Below are 21,006 nucleotides of genomic sequence, written 5' to 3'. Positions count from 1 at the left end.
ATAAGATAGGTATCTTAAAATAACTGAGACTTATTTAATACATTGGGTACTTTAAAATGATGAAGATGTAGCTAACACATTATTGTTACTTCAGATCACTATTTAATTATTTTCATATTTTAGAATATAAAATTGCCCCCTCAATAGTCCTCAATAGTCTACATAATGATAACAATACACAAGGCAATAAAGTCTTATTTAATACAGTATTATTCCAATTCTTTGGTTATACAGAAAAATAATCAGCACAATAATCAGATTTCCTCTCTGAAATTTTTTATCACTTATCTAATTATGTGTTATTGAAATGGGATCATGAGGAACTGATTTTTTTAATGTATTTCTGGATGTATTAAAATATTTAGATTTATAAATAGCAATAAAAAATATTCTAGATTCTTTCCTTCTCTTTTGGGGCTTAGCTTCAACTTTTGCAAGGATATGTTTGTTTGACACTTTTTTGGTCTCTGCTTGGTTCTTGACAGCCCGTTTCAGCTGAACTGACCTTCCTTTCGGACATCTTGGTAGAATCAGCCTTCTTAAATGAATGCTCAGTCTGTACTTTTTCATTGAGAAGGCCCTTTTTAAAATCCCACTGCTGCCATAAATGTCTACTGCAAAATAATTTTAAAAATTTTTCTATGACAGAATTAAATGCTTCTCCATCTACCATTCAAGATTAGAATGAGTTAGGTTCATATCTGAAACTATTTCATTTTACCTACAGGTGCCCTACTTCACACTTGAAAGAGAAGTGTGAATTAATTTCCTGGCATCTGGGAAAGACTGGTAAATAGCAAGGGGTTATCAGCATTTGTTTTCCATATTTTACCACATATTATAAATACTCTGGGCACTGGGAACATATCTCACATACTAGCATGTACTAGTAGATGTGATCAAATACAAAATAGAGATCTAATAAACATACCTTAGCTATTTTAACAGAACTATTAAGAATGATACTTTGTTTTAAAAAATGGAAAGTAGAGGCCAAATGCCAAACCAGTCAGTATGCTAGGACAACAGATATAAACCAGGACTATCTTGGACATAATAGGCCATATGGCAATTCTGATACCATATGCACATGGTGCCGGAGTAGTGCAGGTTTGGAAGTGACTAATGCTGCCTAGGAGTTTTACTAGAAGTATCATTTGACCTGGGCCTTGGAAAATGACTAAAAATTTATTGATTCTCAATGTGGACATAAGTGTTCTAGGAATATGGAATAGAGTTTGCAAAAGGAGCAGAAACGTATGCTCACTTTGGCAGAACATATACTAAAACTGGAATGATACAGAGAAGATTAGCATGGCCCCTGTGCAAGGATGACATGCAAATTCATGACGCGTTCCACATTTTTAAAATACCTAATCACTATTCCTCAAGGCTGACAAAGTCATGAAAATCAAGGTAAGGCTGAGAAACTGTCACAAACCAGAAGAAACTGGAATTGGATCCTGGAATAGAAAAAAAAATCAGTAATGGAAAAAGCTGATGAGAGCCAAATAAATTCTATAGTTTAGTTAGAAAAAAAAAGCAGCAGAAGTGGGAAGGGACATTGTTCTTTCAGGACAGTGTAGTTAAATGAGGATGTGTGTAAAGGAATAGTGAGGGATGAAGCTGGCAGACAGCTTGGGTGCAAACTGCGGAGGCTTTAAATGTAATTCCAGTTTTGCATTTATGATTGTGCTTGTGGGTAAAACTGCAATATTTCCAGAATCTCTTGCCTGGCCTTAGCGCATCTCCATATCAATAGGTGTTTCCAAGGGGTGGAGAGAAGTAGTCTGTCCCTATATCAATAGGTAATTATACAGGCCAGCGAGGGTATATCTGGACCGGAAAGGTTGGGTGGGGTCTCTTCTTCTGTAGAGACACATGGGAGAGCAGAAGTGGACTACTGCTTGTAAGAAATAAATGGATTTATCCCACTATATTTATCCCTTTGACTGATTTCAGTTTCAAAGGTATTTTGCCCCAGGATTTTCCACCTAGCATCTTATCTGTGGAATCTGATTTGTATTTTAAAACATTAGTCAGATGGAAATGTGGAAAAAAGTCTGGCCAGAGGGATAAGGAAGAGAGTAACTGGTGGACTGTCACAGCAATGCAGGCAGTAATACTGAGGATGGGAATAAAGGCAGGGGAACCATACCGTCCTTTGAGGCCAGGGGCATCAACCTCTCCTGGCTAAAGGATTCATTTCCTTGAGATTTTTCAACAATATAAGTGATGGGTCTTGGTATTTTGTATTATCCAGCAGGCACAGATTCTTAGGAGAGGTCAAAAAGTGAAGAGCATAGAAAATGCTCTGCCAAAAATCAACTCTTCTGTGTGCAAATGTCAGCATGATACCCAAAGATGTCCTCCCTGTGGAACTAAAGTAGGATGAGACAGGCAGATTACCAATTTAAGCAGGGGATATAGAGGGTGACTGCTGAGAACAAAGAAGTACATAGGATAGCATGTGGTGGTGATGCAGAATTTAAGTAGCCTGATTAAGCAAAAGTGCCTTACAGACAGTAACATTAAGAGGCAAAGCTACACTCTACAAAGAATGAATAGATCATGAAATAGAAGGCATGATTCTGCTGATAGTGGCTTGATGATGACTATGAAATTGGTATGTGACCTACATTTCAGTTAAATTCACTCTGCACCAAGTTCAGTGAAATACATTTCACTGGTTGCATTTAATTGCTGAAGACTCTTCTACTATTGCCTGAAATGCTCCTTTTTTTTTTTATTTGACACTCCATACACATAACTATTTGCTCAAAAGAGGAATGGGCACTCTGGTGGTGGAGAAGAAGAATCTGACTTAAATAAAAACGATATAACATGATTTGGCTATAACTGCTGATTTATGCCTGTTGTCCAAGTTAGTTTTTAATACTGGCCCCTTTTATTCTAAAATATTATTAGATTTGGACAATAAATTATATGGTCATCCTAAACAGAATATTTAATACACGCTTACAGAGACAAAGGTACTCATAGCATATTAGGGAGTAAAGATCACATAATTATAACATCTTCAGCACAATAAATTGAAAAACTATTCTGATCTTTAGCTGGAAAAAAAAATTAAAGCTAATACCTTGGGCATGGGCTGGAATATGCTTTATAGAGGCCAGAAAGGGTTTTATAGAGAGATGTTATACAAAACATTTAAAAATTTTTATACAGAGGTCAGAAAATGTTTTATAAAGACAGGTCTTGGTGCTGAGTTTGAAAGGATGAGCAAGACTTAAGCAAATGCGAGCAGAACAACATTTAAGGCCAAAGAATGTTTACAGAGACAAAGCAGTACAGGTGTGTGTATGTGTGTATGTGTATGTGTGTGTTTATGAAACTAAAAACATTTGCCTGAGTGAAAGGGAAGGTACAATTGAGAAATTATTAGAGATGAATATATTTAATATCAGGTCCTTAATAGTCTCTCCTGGAAGGAATGAACAAATCAATGAATGGGTAACATGAGATAAATTTATCCAGGGATGAAGACTTCAGGATAGGCATTGATATGGCATATTCTGACCTGCAATCCAAATTTGACCTATAGGAGTGCTTTATTGGTCTATAACCCGTTCCTACTCTCTTTAAGATTAGTTGTTTTCTTTGAAAATTAGGTGGCTTTACATAAAACTCCTTATTTCAAGTTCCACTTTAAAATTAGCCTGCCTTTCTACAGGGCAAAATGACTATAGCCGGAGGGGGCAGCTGAACGTTTAAATGGGCACCCGTGCGCTCCAGCTTCCCTTCCTTCCTCCTCACTGCTTCACTTGTATAAATCACCTGCTTTTTGAAAGTGTGACCTGAGGTGTGGTACTAGAGAGCATAATCAGGAAGACAAGCTGGTTAAATGTAGAATGTACTTATAATCAATAATTTATAATTAAAACTTTCTATTTCATCCAGCATATCAACACATACATCTAAATAATAATGATATAATAATAGTAATAACTACTAAGCATTTATTTTACTATGCACCAGGCACAGTGTAAAACTCCTTTCAGACACATGTGGATTTGAGTCATAGCTCTAGGCACCTGCTCGCGGTACAGCCTTGAACAAATTAACTCACTTTCTGAACCTCAGTGTATTTATCTGGGATGGGAATGGCTTTTGTGAGGATTAAACGAGATCATGTACATAAAACATTTCACATGGTTCTTGACATACCAAGTCAGATCTCATTCATGAAAAAAACACTTTCGAATTTGAAACCAGGACATATGGAAATCTGTGAAGGAATGAGTTGCAGAGGATCTCCAAAGGAGACTAATTTTCATTCATTGATGATATTGACAATATATTAATCTTCAAATTAATTTGATTCCAGTAGATAGGTTTTTAGACTCAGCTCAGTAATACTACTTTGCATGCATTTTAAAAGAATATTAGGAAGGCAGAATTATTAAAGCTCTGGTGTGATACATATTGTTACTATAACTTTAATATGACCTCCAAAAACAATAAACATAAAAATGCACTGCTAATCCCTATCAAATTACCAACAGCTTTCTTCAACGAACTGGAACAAATAGTTCAAAAATTCATATGGAACCACCAAAGACGCCAAATAGCCAAAGCAATCCTGAGAAGGAAGAATAAAGTGGGGGGGATCTTGCTCCCCAACTTCAAGCACTACTACACTACAAAGCCACAGTAATGAAGACAATTTGGTACTGGCACAAGAACAGAGCCACAGACCAGTGGAACAGAATAGAGACTGAGACATTAACCCAAACATATATGGTCGATAAAGAAGCAATGGACATACAATGGGGAAATGACAGCCTCTTCAACAGCTTATGCTGGCAAAACTGGACAGCTACATGTAAGAGAATGAAACTGGATCACTGTCTAACCCCATACACAAAAGTAAATTTGAAATGGATCAAAGACCTGAATGTAAGTCATGAAACCATAAAACTCTTAGAGAAAAAAACAGGCATAAATCTCTTGGACATAAACATGAGTGACTTCTTCATGAACATATCTCCTTGGGCAAGGGAAACAAAAGTAAAAATGAACAAGTGGGACTATATTAAGCTGAAAAGCTTCTGTACAGCAAAGGACACCATCAATAGAACAAAAAGTTATCCATAATATGGGAGAATATATTCATGAATGACAGATCCGATAAAAGGTTGACATCCAAAATATATAAAGAACTCATGCACCTTAACAAACAAAAAGCAAATAATCCAATTAAAAAATGGGCAGAGGAGCTGAACAGACAGTTCTCCAAAGAAGAAATTCAGATGGCCAACAGACACATGAAAAGATGCTCCACATTGCTAGTCATCAGAGAAATGCAAATTAAAACCACAATGAGATATCACCTCATACCAGTAAGGATCACCACCATCCAAAAGACAAACAACAATAAATGTTGGCAAGGTTGTGGAGAAAGGGGAAACCTCCTACACTGCTGGTGGGAATGTAAATTAGTTCAACCATTGTGGAAAGCAGTATGGAGGTTCCTCAAAAAGCTCAAAATAGAAATACCATTTGACCCAGGAATCCCACTTCTAGGAATTTACCCTAAGAATGCAGCAGCCCAGTTTGAAAAAGACAGATGCACCCCTTGACTATTTACAAAAGCCAAGAAATGGAAGCATCCTAAGTGTCCATCAGTAGATGAATGGATAAAGAAGAGGTGGTACATATGCAAAATGGAATATTATTCAGCCATAAGAAGAAAGCAAACCCTACCATTTGCAACAACATGGATGGAGCTAGAGGGTATTATGTTCAGTGAAATAAGACAGGTGGAGAAAGACAAGTATCAAATGATTTCAGTCATATGTGGAATATAAGAACAAAGGAAAAGCGGAAGGAACAAAACAGCAGCAGAATCACAGAACCCAAGAATGGACTAACAGTTACCAAAGGGAAAGGGACTGGGGAGGATGGGTGGGAAAGGAGGGATAAGGGAGGGAAGAAGAAAGGGGGGGGCCTTACGATTAGCATGCATAATGTGTATTAGGGGGCACAGGGGGGGCTGTGTAACACAGAGAAGACAAGTAGTGATTTTACAGCATTTTACTATGCTGATGGACAGTGACTAATGGGGTACATGGGGGGACTTGGGGTGGGGGAGAGCCTAGTAAACATAATGTTCCTCATATAATAGTAGATTAATGATACAAAATAAAAAAAAATGCACTGCGAATTTCACAGACAAATCTGCACTAAAAAGTTCCTGGGAACACATCATAGGGCAGCCTGTTTCTATTTGGCAAATGCATTTGGCATTCACAAACACTATCCTGAAGCACTTTTCACATGAGAGTATTCAGATATTTAATCACAATAACCACCTAAGTGTAAAACATTACTAATTTAAGGTAAAGGAAAGAGAATTGTTCGCTGCTAGCCAGTAATTACAAAGAACTGAAATTGAACAACAGTAATGAGTGGTTCTAGGACAAATTGGTCATAATTTCAAAAAAATAGACATAAAAAGTAAAAAATAGGAGATATAAATATGAAGGATGTTTTATCCAGAAGTGTTTCAGATTACGAAGTCATTTATGTTCACTGATTACATGACAATTTTCTTACTTTTCATTTTTTTCTTTTTCTCCAAAGATCTATTTAAAAAGTAAATTTGCAAATATTGACTCTTCTAAACTGACTTAAACCTCTCTCCTATAAGCTAAGTTTATATATAATACAAAACAATTCATTTATGTTAGTCAATTATGTCAAATAACTGTGCTCCATTAAAAAAAGTCCACCAAGTTAATTGTTTAATAGTATTAACCACTTGTTTACCTAAAACAAAACATTCTGCAGGCAGTCATTTCAAAAGTCCTTCATGCTTTCTGCATTTTTTAAAAGGATTTCAATTTTATATTTATTCACAGAATAATAATAGTTTACTAGGCACAATTATATAATCAATAACAAATACTATGTACACATGATCATAGTACATCTTAGTAACCTATGTATGAGATGAGCATTACCATCCCTATGCAAATTAGAAAACAGCCTCAGATGGTAGGTCAAGTGGCCAAAGTCAGCAGCTAGTAGAGAACCAGGACCTGAACTCAGACACACTTAAAGAATACTGGTTTGCACACTCTCAGCAGATGAGCTTGTAACTTCGGATAAGTTTCTGTAAATAGGACTTTTTAAAGATTATACTATTAGAAAATCCATTAGGTAATGTTTCTAAAGAGACAATGTATGCTGACAATAAAAGTAAAAATATACCAATTAAAAATTTTAAGTTTTATTCACTTTCTCCAGTCACGAAAACCCAAATCCCTTTTAGAGAATATGTCCTTAACCATTCAGCAGCACCATATAAAGGAAAGAAAGCAAGATAAAAAGAAGTTGTGAACATTGTTAATTACTTAAAATGAATGGCATTTTGTTGTTATAGGAAATCTTTAACTTAAAAGTAGATATAAAATATTTTGTCAAAGATATCTGTGAATATATAATTAAGATATTTACCAGAAGAAAAATAAAATAAGTAAAAATTGCTTTTTTTTTTTTGGTAATGGCAAGTATTTATTTCTTTAGCTACAAAAATTTCACATTTTGGAATATATAATTTTATGGTAAATCCAGATTACATACTTCATAATGCAATTATTTCATTTGCTGATTTATTTTGACACTACCTTCACTTTAAGAGAAATTGGTTTGACAATTGGAGAGAAGGTCTCAACTAATGACTAATTCAAAGTTAACTGTATTTGTCTTTTCCAAGTATCTTTTACATTAACTGTATATGATTAGGAAAACTAGAGATAATAATATTTAAGATAATTAAATTTTAAAATTAAAGTCGGGCAGTGAAGCTAACAGAACTATTTAAATAACATTCTTATTTTGCATTTAAGAAATAAAATTATAACTCACTTGAAAACTGAATTGCAAATCCAGATTTGCTGATATAAAAATCTGTGTCAAACTGGATGGTTACTATATTTAGGGTGCTATGGATTCCTTCAGGAATAAGAGATCCACTAATTTCCTTTAAGAGCATCTCATTCTCTGGTGGACCATCCCAAACTCGGAGGATATCATGTGATGCTTCCGTATCAAAAGCAAGAAACTGTAAGCTGTGGGAGAACCATATGTTTCTGATTAATTTAAACCCAGATTCAGTTTTAAATAAAGAATATAACAAATATGAATCTTTGCTTTTTTTAATTCATTTTATTCTATAAAGAATGTATTAAGTAAACAGCATATATAATCTTTATGAATTTTCCTTAAGCGGTATAATTTATTTCTTTAGAATATGATTAAATGTACCATTATATCACCTTTGCTAATTATGAAAATGTTCAGGTAAACATTCTTTTCAGGGTTCATGAATTTTAAGTGGCAACAGCAGGTGACACCTATGGGGAATTTGGTATGTGCCAGGCACTGTGCAAAATGCATTGCCCCATATGTTTTCTTTGTTTAATTGTAATAATGACCCAATGAAGCAGGAACGACTTGAATCTCACGTTTGTAATTGTGGTGAATGGAGTTTAGATAGATTAAATAAAGTTGCCCAAATGGAAGAGTCATGAATTGAACTCAGGTTTTTCAGACTCCGTAGTATATATTTTTAGCAATTTTCAACTTTGTTTGTTTGTTTGTTTTGTCAGAATGAAATGACATTTATTCTAGGAATGCAAGAATACTTCATATTAAAAAATCAATCACTACATTTCATCACAATGAGATAAAAGGAAAAAAATCATATTAACATCTCAGTATATACAGAAAAAGCATTTTGAAAAATTAAACATTATATTCACGTCCAATAATCTAGTAGTAAAGGGGAACTTCCCTAATGTACATATTAAAAATAATATGTATTCCCCCCCATAAAAAAGAGAAGCACAAAAAGCAAAAAACTGTTTCAGGTTAATTTTATTTTCTTTATGTCTAACCTAGATAAAATCAATATCTGATACATTTTGTGGCTAGTGCTCAAAATTAGGAACCCAGTTACATCAACATGACCAATTCTCTCTGTTTCTCTTTATCTCTCTCTCTCTCTCTTTATATATATATAGCATTTAATAAGACAATACATCATCTATACTAAAGAAAAAGATTGGCTTTTTCTTTTAAAGATTGGCTGAAGATCAATCCAGTGTAATCTATTTTGATTTTTGCAAATTCCCTTGTAGAAGCAATATACTAGTTTACATCCAATAACAGATAGGGTATACCTTTCACCATGTTAACAGAGGATAATACCTGTTTTCAATGCTACCTTCACCATCCAAAAGGCTATCTGAAATTCCACTTATAAAAATAAGCAATTCTTAGTCATTGTTTACTGAGCTCTAATGCACTAACTGGCTCATATGTCAAGGAGGATTTGTTCATCTATCAAAGCATTCCCAGCCATAACCACATTAGTTAAACTAGGACTGAGGGAATACTGGTGCTGACTTACAAAGGACCGTCTGCCCTAATCTAAGGGGCAACCATGTGAAGAATTTTGAATCACCTAACTAAGCTCAAAAGGAAAGGTGGTGCTCCAGAAATGTGCTTAGAGCCCGGGAAAACAGGGAATAGTTATGGGTTCCCTTTCTTTTTTTCTTCTTATGATAAAGAAGCTAATGATAAAGACCTGCACGATTTTATGGACCTCTCAAAATTGTGGAACTCAGCGTCCTGAATAATCAAGAAGTGAAAGAGTAGAATACCCAAGAACAGGGAAACTCCTCAATCTCTGTACTCTCCTGGAACTATGAAAATTCTCTTCTAAGGAGTTCTATGAGCTACTGCTGTCACCCATCACTCAGCGAACCATGCTGATTAATACATTCTTCATATTTTAAACAGATGAACACCAAGTTTCCCCTTATAAGATTAAAAGTATTTGTGTGATACTGCACATAAGGGCTGATCAAGACATTCAGATTCCCCAGTAATTTTGAGAAAACGAAATCCATTTACCTGACAATGTTTCCAGGATCTACCTCAATCATCCACATGCAACGCAGATTATTGTCATACGGAAAGGGGTAACCCGGAGATAAGATTCTTCCTGATGATTCTCCTTTAAAACGACCTCCACATTCAGCTAATACAAAAACAACAAAAACTTAAGTTACAATTTCACGCCAACCTTTTCAAAACAATCTACAAATTTCTCGAGTATATATTTTTCACCTTAAGGAAAATAGGGACTAATTAACCCTCTTCTTAAAAGTATACATTTGTATTTGCTTTCTCAGATTAAGGGATTCATTGAAGCAAAAATATACTGTACAATAAAACAAGTCTCAAGTGAGATCACAGAAAAGATTATAAAATGAACCTAATTATGGAATAAAAAAAGCACACGCTCAAAAATTCTGAGTTTAGGTATCCAAACATTTTAAGATGGTGTTGTTAAATAATGATTACTTAAACAGGGGAAGCAGATGGCAAGTTGCTCAACTGCTAGCTGGTTGTAGGCTGAATAATTCATCATCTTGCTACCCCACCTCTGAGAAAAACTAATCTTTACTGTCCCTCAGGACTTCTAAATTTCATTGTCCTTTTCTTTCCTTTAAATCATTCTAAACTCTTTCACTTTTAACCTTCCAAAAGTCATAGTAGCAATTTTATTAGATTTCTTGTATCAGTTAAATCTAGTTTGGTTTGATTTAATGTGGCCCGATTTTTATAAAATATATCAAATTAAAAATGGAAGTATTGTCATACAATATAACTAAATTTTTATCTTTTGGGGGATTTTTTCTCCATTTTAATACTCTTTATTATATAGGGATATTTGGAGTGGTTTTAATTTGGTAAACAGATAATCTAGAAAGGACTGTTATTGCAAAAGAGAGAAATTAAGTAATTCAATTAGTATTTTGCTCTATACCTCCAAACACCAGAAACAAGGAGAACAATGTATATTATGTTATACATTTGAAAATTGTGAAGATTATCTCCTACAGAGAAAGAAACCAAACCCAAAACTTTTACTTTTAGCTTAAATAATTGAAGATACTCCTACATTTATTTTTCCTCTCATCTGCATTGTTTCCATTTTACTCAAATTCAATGACTGAACTAAGCTTCTTGGTTTTGCTTTATTATTAGAACAAAGAAGGTCAAAGACAAAGTGTTAGCATTTGAAAAGACCTAATGACAATAGAATCTTATGGTTCAATTTGGAGGCTCTATTCGTATAGGTAAATTAGTTTCAAATATTAGATACTATATTTTACCACAATGTGATGGTTAGTTTGATGTGTCATCTTGGTTAGGCTATGCTACCCAGCTATTTAATCAAACATTTACCCAGGTGTTGTTGTGAAGATATTTTTTAGGTATGGCTAATATTTCCAACAGTTGACTTTAAATTAAATTGGGTGGCCCTCAGACAATGAATTGGAAGGCCTTCAAAACAAAAACTGAATTTCCAGACAAGAAGAAATCCTCCCTCAAGACTGTAGCATTAACTCCTGCCTGAGTTTCCAGCCTTTTGATCTTCCCTATGGATCTGCCCCCAGAACTGCATGAGTTAATTCCTTAAAATAAATATCTTAGAAAGGTAGATAGATAGATATTCTATTGATTCTCTTTCTCAGGAGAATGCTGAGACACCTGCCCATAGATGACTAAGCAATTTTATTTTGTATTGCATTAATGATAATAAAAAACTTATTTTTAAGTTAATAAGAAAATATAAGATGTCACCATCACTTATTGAGATTTTTCACAATTTTTTAACAAAAACTTTGTTCATCAGCCTAGAACAATGTAACACTATCACTTCATCTTTCATCTTTTCTTTATGATTTGTAACTGTTATTGGCATACATTTATGATGAGAACAGATTTGATACTTCAGTTCCCCAGATTAATCTTTAATCACCTGCAGGTCAAATTTGTTTTGTGCACTATGCTGTATCTTGAATGTAAACATAGATCCTTTTTCTCCATATTTCTTTTCTACAAACATTACTTAGCATTTTGACTTCAAATAAACCAGTGTGTTATGCCATAACACTGGGGTTCATAATCTGACAGACTTATGTTTGCAGGATTAAAATGAAATAATATTTAAAGAAAGTATACAGGTTAAATCCTTCAAGCTATGATGCTTCAATTTTTGTTTGATCAATATAGAAGCTTCAGAAACATAAGTACCTAGAAATAATCCACATAATTGAGAAAAAAGTTTCTTATTTGACAGAGAGAGAAATATAATCATAATATATATTTAAGGTTAATAAGCACAGAAAACTATAATTTTAGGCCAGGTGGTAAGGATATTAATTGTTGCATTGGAGAACACCATCTAAAATAGAATTTCATCTTCTGTTATTAGGGAAATTATCAGCATGACACACCATGTGTTCAGATGTTTTCAGCTGTTATTCCTGATCATCCATCATTTAAAAAAAGCTTATCCTTCTCATGAAATCTTGAGCAGTATCGGGTCACTAAGTTTTGACTTGGTAGATTTGTAAATATAAAGTGTGCTGATTTGTTGCAAACATAATTAAAATCTTCTGATCCCAGACCAAATGTTCTTCCATTTAAACAATTTTTTTTTTAGAAAATAAAGAATGTTTTTAGCTTGGTTCAACACATATAGAAAACACATGACTTCTAATTTTTTTTTCTAACTTTAATTTTAAGGCCAGCATGGCAAATCAGTACTAACAAGTTTATAGTTTTTTTGCTATTATAACAATGATTTTCTGAATATATTTTATATTTACATTAAAGAATATAACCTCAGAGAATGAATCAGTGCTATAGTTTTTTCATAACCAATGCCAGTGGGCTGGTTGTTGGTCATATAGCAGAATCCAAAGGCTTTTCAATTTAGGTTGATTATTATTTTAGATACTACCCTCATAATCTATTTAAAACCAGATGCCACCTGAAAAGAAAGTACTATGATTGCATTTTGGTTAAATAAAAACAGGTCTGCTTTCCGTGTGAATCAACATTTCAATAAACCAATAGAGGTTTCATGGCACCAAAAACATTGCAATTAGTTGCTCTAAGAACTAGAATTTCATGTTTCCTTTTTGTATTCTAGCAAGTTTGGTGGAAATTCCTATGTTGACCATATCAACTAACAAAGTTAAAAATTCAAAAGGTTCATGTTTTCAGAAACATGAGATTTATATATTAAATATAAGCAGTTGTTTAGATATCAATTATACCACAGACAGTAAAGCTGTTTTTTAAAGAAGGTTTAGGTCAATTTTAGCCATATGGGCCTAACACAGAATGGATTTATGCCTCCGTAAATGCCAGCAAGAAATAAGAATGACTGAAGAATCACTGCATGTTGCTTCCTATCGAGGAGTTAGTGTTTTGTCAAAACCTTGTTTTCTTTTACTCTAGTATTCCAACCTGGCACTTATTTGATCTTTGGAGCAGAAAAGAAAAAAGCAGATGTCTTTTTTCAACTCTTCCCTATCCACCTTCCTACCTACACATATGAGGTCATTCATTAAGTTATCTAATGGCAGTTATAAAATAGTACTTTAGTTACACAAAGAAGAGAGAAAATGATCATTCTTTAGTTTTATGTAGGCACTATATCTGATGTTTCTGACTCTCATAAGCCTTTTTTATTGAAAGTGGTTAATTATGTTATGTTACATACACATAAGAAAAGCATATTCACTTTCTTAGACTTTTGAAAAGAAAACTTTTGATGTTAATGAGAATACTTTATCATTTTTTCATCTACCTTGATTCCAGGATAAGCAATAATTTCGTTTATTAAAACAAATCTGGTCAGTGTGACTCAAGAAATGTGTATGATTAAGAATCTTAACATATTTTTGTAGTGAGTTAAATTTCTTATAAATATAACAGAAATGAAATGACTTCACACAAACTGTTGTACAAAAAAATGCACTCATCAATAAGAGTATGAAAAGGACCCTTTTACTTTCTTTCAACTTCCTTCTGACAAATTTGAGCTATGAGTTCATTAACTTCTTGAATTAAGGTATGAGTTATGTATGGAAAGATGAAATCACTTGAAAAGGTACAGCATAGTTTGATAACACTTCCATAGAAATATTTTGTGAAAATATAAAAGTATCCTACCAATACAGGAAGGCAGAGGATAATCCCATGCCCTTCTCTCCCCCGTCATACACTTGAGGAGGCTGCTTCCATGGAGAGTGTAGCCCGGATTGCATCCATAAATGATAGTGCTACCAGCAAAGTGCCCTTGGTCACTGATCTTGTATCCAAACTGTGGAATGCCAGGATCCTCACAGTGTGAAAGTTCAAAACCTGACAGAAGAATATAAAGAGATTAAAGGCAGCATTTAATAGTAAGGCTTAATATTGTACAAACAGTCCTTTTTTATTATTTTTAATATGATTGCATGATTTTCCTAGTTGTATTGCTCTAACCACATTTAATTTTTATAGCATGCAAAAGCCACCTAGCGCTCTTTTTTTCTTGAAGATTAGAATTTGTTGTGTCTTTAAAACAACATGATTTATCCATGATACCCCATGGTCTATCTGACTCTTTCCTGGCTTGTTATAGTATTGAGCTTCTTGCCTGCTTCTAGTGATTCAATGGCATAAAGTGATTCAAGGAATTCAGCTAATAATAGATTCTGACTAGTATAACTACTAGGATCATATCATTGAAATTTTACATTAACATAAAATATATGAATAACAAATATGTCCATTGCAAATATAACTGTAGACTGCCTTCCTTTTTACTCTCAGAAGGAAGTGAGTCTCATATTTAAAATATACTTTATGAAGAGTATATACTCATATAAAAGAGTATTCAGCTTGAAGAACTCTAAACTTTTCTACACAGCCTTCTCCAAAAATGACAGCTTTAAAAAGGAAAAAAAATAAAAGAGCACCCATAATGTAGCGGGGGGCAGAGGGAGGGTCACGGGGAAGGCAGTATAGCACAGAGAAGACAAGTAGTGGCTCTATAGCATCTTACTACACTGATGGACAGTGACTGTAATGGGGTATGTGGCGGGGACTTGATAATGAGGGAAATCTAGTAACCACAATGTTGCTCATGTGATTGTATATTAATGATATCAAAATAAAAATAAATATATATATAAAAGAGCAGCAGCAGCTTCCTACACGCTGTCATTCTGTGATGCTGAGGAACTGTTTTTGTGTTTTGCACAGTTGGGTCTTTCTCCTTGAATTTTGCTGGAAACTTGGGATCCAAAACATTGTAATTAGTTGCTCAAGGGTAACCCTTGAGAAGGTAACTTGGACCTATATGAGTAGTGAGAGAAATCCAGGGAGCTTTGCCCAACTCTGGAGGAGGTTTATGTTTCCATTTCAAGAATGATGCTCAAGACCTTACAGACATCTCTAGATTGTTAAAAAACAAAACAAACAAACAACAAACAAACAAACAAAAAACTGGAGACACAGGAGACTCTTGGAGAAAGATATTTATATTCCAAAGATCAGAATGAGAACCCATTATCTTTTCCATCCCATTTCCAAGGAGTAAAGATGTTTCCACCCTGTTTTGGGGAAAGAAGGGGAAGATATCTGCTTTAAGCAGAACAAGTTAGTTTTCCTTCGTCCCTTTTCTCTGGCTGCTTGTGTGGATTTTCCCACCCGATTCATCATGTTGCTATAGGGGTAAGGATTGGCTCAAAGTGGGGAGGAGGAGACATCATTATTATTATTATTACTACTACTATTGTTATTACATTACTTAAATAGTAATACTTAATTTGTCTTGTGTGCATATTCAGGGAAAGTTAATAAGCTAAACATTCAAAACCTAAAAGTTATAGCACAATTCACGGTAAAGACCCTGACAGAACAAGAAAAGGATACTTCATAATTTAAATCAAATGTGATACTAGTAATCAAAATCTAAGTTCCCTAGATTAGATTTTGGAGTTCTTAGTTCTTACAGTTATTTTGTCTTTAATGTTTTACAAAATATATAAATGTAAGATAAATGACATAATGAATATACTAAAGAAAAGTTACAAATTATATCAGATTCTGAGACTAGAAAACTATAATAAATATTCTAAATAGCCTTAGTAATTGGAGAAATTTTTAATTTCAAGAGAAATAATATTGGAGACAAAGAAAACTTCTGTGTGTGTTCAATCATATGATAATCAGAGAGATTTGCATCACTTTTCTATAGGCACGGATCCTTGACCAAATTAATACAGATTTGAACTAGAAAGCAAAAATGCTTGTATTAGCTCACTGATGTCAAATTATTGACGTCATTGACTTCCTAGACTGTTAAAACATAAAATCACCATAACTTGCACAGCTCGAAGTACTGAATTTATACTCTAACTATTGACTATTAAGAGAAATATTAGCTCTCAGAAAATTTAAGGAGTTCTTCCTATCCTCTTCTAGGGGGCCTTAAGCACTCCTTCCTCTGTTAACCTATGGAATTATTTTGTACATTTTAATTAAATTACAATCATGGGCTTCTTTCCCTTGTTTTCCTATACACTGGAATTATTTAATTTTTTTTCCTTCTTACCTATGATGCCTACCAAACATGAATCCTGGCACATAGCAAGTGCTCAGTAATACTTGTGAATGAATGTGGATTCTTAGAGACAATTATATTTAAATGAAGGAATGGCTGAAAAAGAAACTAAAGTAATGCTGATGAGAAACTGAAATTTATGAGACAATTAAAAGATATCTTTAGGAATTTCCAGTACAGATTAGTTTACGACAGCCCCATTTGGGTGAAAATATGTTAAAATAGAGCAAACTAAATGGCTTCAGAGATGGAGGCTTGAAGTGGTTAGAAGCCCATGACTCCAGTTGTGACACAGATGAGATATAAAGGGTACATGGTCAAGCAAGGCAATCTTTCAAACAGAGAACTAGAAACAGCAGTAGTAACTTTAAATTTTAGGACACATGAATTTGCATGGGTCTGCATACTTAATACTACATTTAAAATTTCCTTGTTCAAAGATTACAAGTTTGCACTTCTTCTACCAGGCATAATATTGAGTTTATCATTCAAGATGCAGCCACTTTTGAGTTTTACCATATATCATTTATCAAAATGAAAATGGAAATCAAGCTCTCTTTTCAAAGTTTATTACCAAACTCATCCTTCCTTAATTTGAATGTTCTGTAAATGTGCTGGCAATTGCTGACGATGAGGTAAATGGAGATATTTTTTGTAAATTAAGATAATTTATAATACTTTGCATTATAGATGAAAATGCACACAGACAATAGTATATAAGCTACAAAGCACAACATAATTTAGTCCAATTTGCTGGAATTATTGTTGCTTATTCATAAATATTCAGATTTGTCTTATCTTTATGGAAACATTCAGCTGCCAGTCTCTTTACTGAAAAGCTCATGTACTTGAAACTGACAAAGATGTGTATGAAAAATCACATATACTATAAATACTCACCGTTCCTCATGAAATTTGATATTCTGATTAAATGAAAATTTCTAGAGCACAAAATAAACTGAAAATCCCCTTTACCTAAATAGCTGTGAGTTGCTGAAAAACTTAAACTGACATCTAACTCCTTTTTTGCAACCATGCAGCATATTTAAGGATTTCTTATTTTAAAGTTATTATGTGAAACCTACAAAAGAGTACAAGGGGTAACATAACAACCTCAACATCTGCCTCTATTAGATTCTAGTATCATAGCTGCTTCAGATTAATATTAATTCAGATTTGTTTTCAGGTTAATATTCATATTAATTGATTCATAATCACATTAATATAATGGTTAAGAAATAAATTTTGCAAAACATGTTAAAGCTCATTTTGTGTCTCCTCAACCCCTTCTGATTTTTCCGTAAGAGCCAGAAAATATTCTTAATTAGTATATTATGCTCACATACACTTTTTAATTTACCATATATCTATATGTCTATGAACAATATATAGTATACTTTGCAAGTATTTATACATTTTATAAACCAAATAATTATTCTAACAATTCTTCTGAGGTTTTATTTATTACATCGTCTTTTTACCTTTTTATTTATATACACACATGCATTCATATCTAACTCATTTGAATTACTTTGTATTCCATTGGAAGCATACTCCAAAATTGATTTATTTATTCTCCAGCTGATGAGCAATTTACATTGTTACCAATTATTCACTGCTATGAAAAGGCTATACCTTTTTGTCTCCTTTTGTGCATATGCAAGTACTTCTATAGGACATACACTATGTAGGGATCCAAAGTTCATTTTGTCCTCAAGATTCAATCAACATCCACTAATCTGCCATTTAACTTCTGCCTTTATCCAGTGAAAGAAAAAATAGTTGAATTCCTAGCTCACATAATTTCTGTTTAGTTTATTTATAAATAGCACCTGTGTATTTACATGGGGTACACTCATATATGGTCAGCATAACAGTACCAAGAATACAGTAAGGCAGGTAGCTTAGAAATACAAATGATATTTGAAAACTCACTTTGATGTAAGCAAGCATTTCTGATGTGACTTAAAATGAGAAGGTCCTTATATGCCTTATTTTTTTGAAATTCAGTTAAAATATAAAAATACACTTAATATTATAAAAGTTACATTTCATACTATTTAGTGGTGAATGGAGACATATTCATTTTATATACCAAAAGCAACAACTTTCGAATTTCTAAAGAAAAAGGGAGATATAACATTAATAAGGAAATTGGGAAAATTATGTTAGTTAAGTACATTAGAAGAACATCTTTTTAAAAACTAAAATCTTAGTAAGATTTTAAATAATAATATAAGGAGACAAATGAGGATTAGATTACTCTATCATAATTTTAATCTCTATAGAACTCCTTGGTGGATTTGATTCATAGTAGTTAGAATAATACTCTTTAAGGATTATATTAATATTTACTTATTAAATTCCATTTAGGTCATGGGTCTTAAAAGAAAAAGCCTTATTTTAGAAATATTTGTATTTAAATGAGGATGTATATAAAGCTGAATGTCAATTTTCCACTTTATAGTTAGCAAATAGGAAATAATCCATGATCATACACAACAGCTATGATAATCCTCTTTGATTTAGACATAATAAAGTACATAATGACAAAAAGAAAAGTATTGAATAATTATGCATTCCATGTTTCCTATTAATCAAACTAATAAAAAAAAATTTACATACATTTTCTACTAATCAAAGATCAAATTTTGTAACCACAAACTATAAGAATGCTTGAAGAAGACAATCCTTATAGTTTTGAGTCCATAGAAGTTAAGAATTAAAAAAAAACATAAGTTCTTGTGGAAATGATTGCTATGCAGATAAAACTGTTGGGACAAGAAATAGCTTTTATTTTTGATTGCTGATATTCTCTAAATCCTATGTATAAAATTCTGACTAGACAATGTTACACACAGACTCTTACATTAACTCTTGGGCATGAAGAAGTAAGTGATATTATTACATATGCTAATTTATGTCTCAGACGTCATATGTTTGTACATTATTCTGGGATAGTGAGATTCAGGTTTGCCTGAGTATTAATTTTTAACCATCTGCCATTTGGTATTTGGCCAAATGAATAGTTGGTATACTCTAGATAGATCTAGAAATGGAATTTTACTGGATATTGCCAAATTACTCTCGTAGTTGACTTTACCAACTTATATTACCAAAGTTGAAAGAGTTTCAAGTTCTTCTAATTGTCATCAGCATTTAGTGTACAGTTCTTAATTTTTACCAACTTTATGAATGTGTAATAGCCTATTATTTGGAGGTTAATTTCCGTTTTTTAATTTCTGCTAAGCATTTTTTTCTTATGCTTATTGGCCACTAGAGTTTTTCTACCATGGAATTTTCTTTTGCTCAGACTTTCTTTTAGACTTTTTTTCTTAACGATTTGTAGGATTCCTTTCTATAAAGCATATATTTTTGTTATAAGTATTATAAATATCTCCTTCCAAAATGTTTCATCTTTTTACTTTGTTTATGATGTGTTTTGCTACAGAGGCATTTTTTAAAAATAGTTAATGACTGGAGCTTGGTTTGGAAAACAGAATCCATTAGCTATTTTGAGTTGCTAATATTTAATACAAGAAATTAAAGGGAAATATAAGAAATGCAAAGGGAGTGAAGGTCAGAAGACCACTGCTGGCTTTTGGGAAATCCTGGAGTTCAGGGAAGCTACCGCCCATATAACCACCTGCTAGCACACCGGACTCCTACCTGCAGTGATGGTGGAAAATAATGACCTCTCTGTCGATCCCTCCTTTTAGCCTTCATGGGACTGCCTTTAATTGGCAGAATCTGAGAAGAGATCTTTGCTGTCAAGAGTATGGGAACGTAGTTGCCAGGTTTTCAGTCTACTTCAGGGACTGACTCAGAAGAGAGGGGATGCTACTGACTATTGACAGGTTTTTGATTTTATGTCATTAAAAAAATCTTACTCCATCTTAAAGACAAAGCTGTTCTAGGCCACAATTTTTTTCTGTATTAAAGTTTTTGATACATAAAAGTCTTCCATCTCCCAGAAATTTAATTTTATGTAAGGAGTAAATCAGTAGGTTTTGATATTTAAGTTCAAAATTTACAAAGCTTTTGGTAAGTGGAGGTTATAAAAACAGTAATGACTCTTCTGTTATTCTAATATGAACACATTGCACCTAACATTGTCTATGTATGAGACAGATAATCAACAAATATTTAATATTTTAATAAGACTACCTTGTACTGTAAAATGCAGCATTAGTCAATACTTCCTGTATCACCTGGTTAATGTCAAAGTTTAAAGAATAAAGGAAATGCCACATATATCTGTTAAGTGCTTTTTAGGTAGAACCACATGGAGTAACTTTGTTGCTCCCTTGTAATTTATTTATTTTCTACTTGCATTTGCATTAAATAAATTATATACCAAGAATAAAGTTAGAATTAAAAGGTCATCTGGTTAGGTTTCATGGTTAACATTGCCAACAACATACTGGTAACTAAATTAAGGAGTTTAAATAGGTGTGGGTAAAATTGCAATATTTCCAAAATCTCTCTTCTGG

The 21,006-nt window shown here is 33.1% G+C and overlaps 1 protein-coding gene and 1 non-coding gene across 6 annotated transcripts in view; one reads left to right on the top strand and one right to left on the bottom strand.

Moving 5' to 3' along the window:
• The window catches only part of CSMD3 (CUB and Sushi multiple domains 3), a 1,218,504-nt gene that overhangs the window by 311,200 nt on the left and 886,298 nt on the right, over positions 1-21,006 (bottom strand). For all 5 annotated transcript variants that reach the window (XM_057497816.1, XM_036876426.2, XM_057497817.1 and 2 more), the window contains 3 exons: positions 14,074-14,265; positions 9,949-10,075; positions 7,897-8,099 (listed from right to left, as the gene is read on the bottom strand). In XM_057497816.1, coding sequence (XP_057353799.1) covers positions 7,897-8,099; positions 9,949-10,075; positions 14,074-14,265 — 522 coding nt within the window. The remainder of the gene's footprint in view (positions 1-7,896; positions 8,100-9,948; positions 10,076-14,073; positions 14,266-21,006) is intronic.
• LOC118907645 (U6 spliceosomal RNA) lies at positions 1,262-1,366 on the top strand. Its single transcript, XR_005022899.1, has one exon. It is a non-coding gene; the product is annotated as a U6 spliceosomal RNA (small nuclear RNA).

This window comes from Manis pentadactyla, chromosome 3, assembly GCF_030020395.1.
Source record: "Manis pentadactyla isolate mManPen7 chromosome 3, mManPen7.hap1, whole genome shotgun sequence".
In the NCBI taxonomy this organism is placed as follows: Eukaryota; Metazoa; Chordata; class Mammalia; order Pholidota; family Manidae; genus Manis; species Manis pentadactyla.
This window is presented reverse-complemented; position numbering and strand designations above follow the sequence as displayed.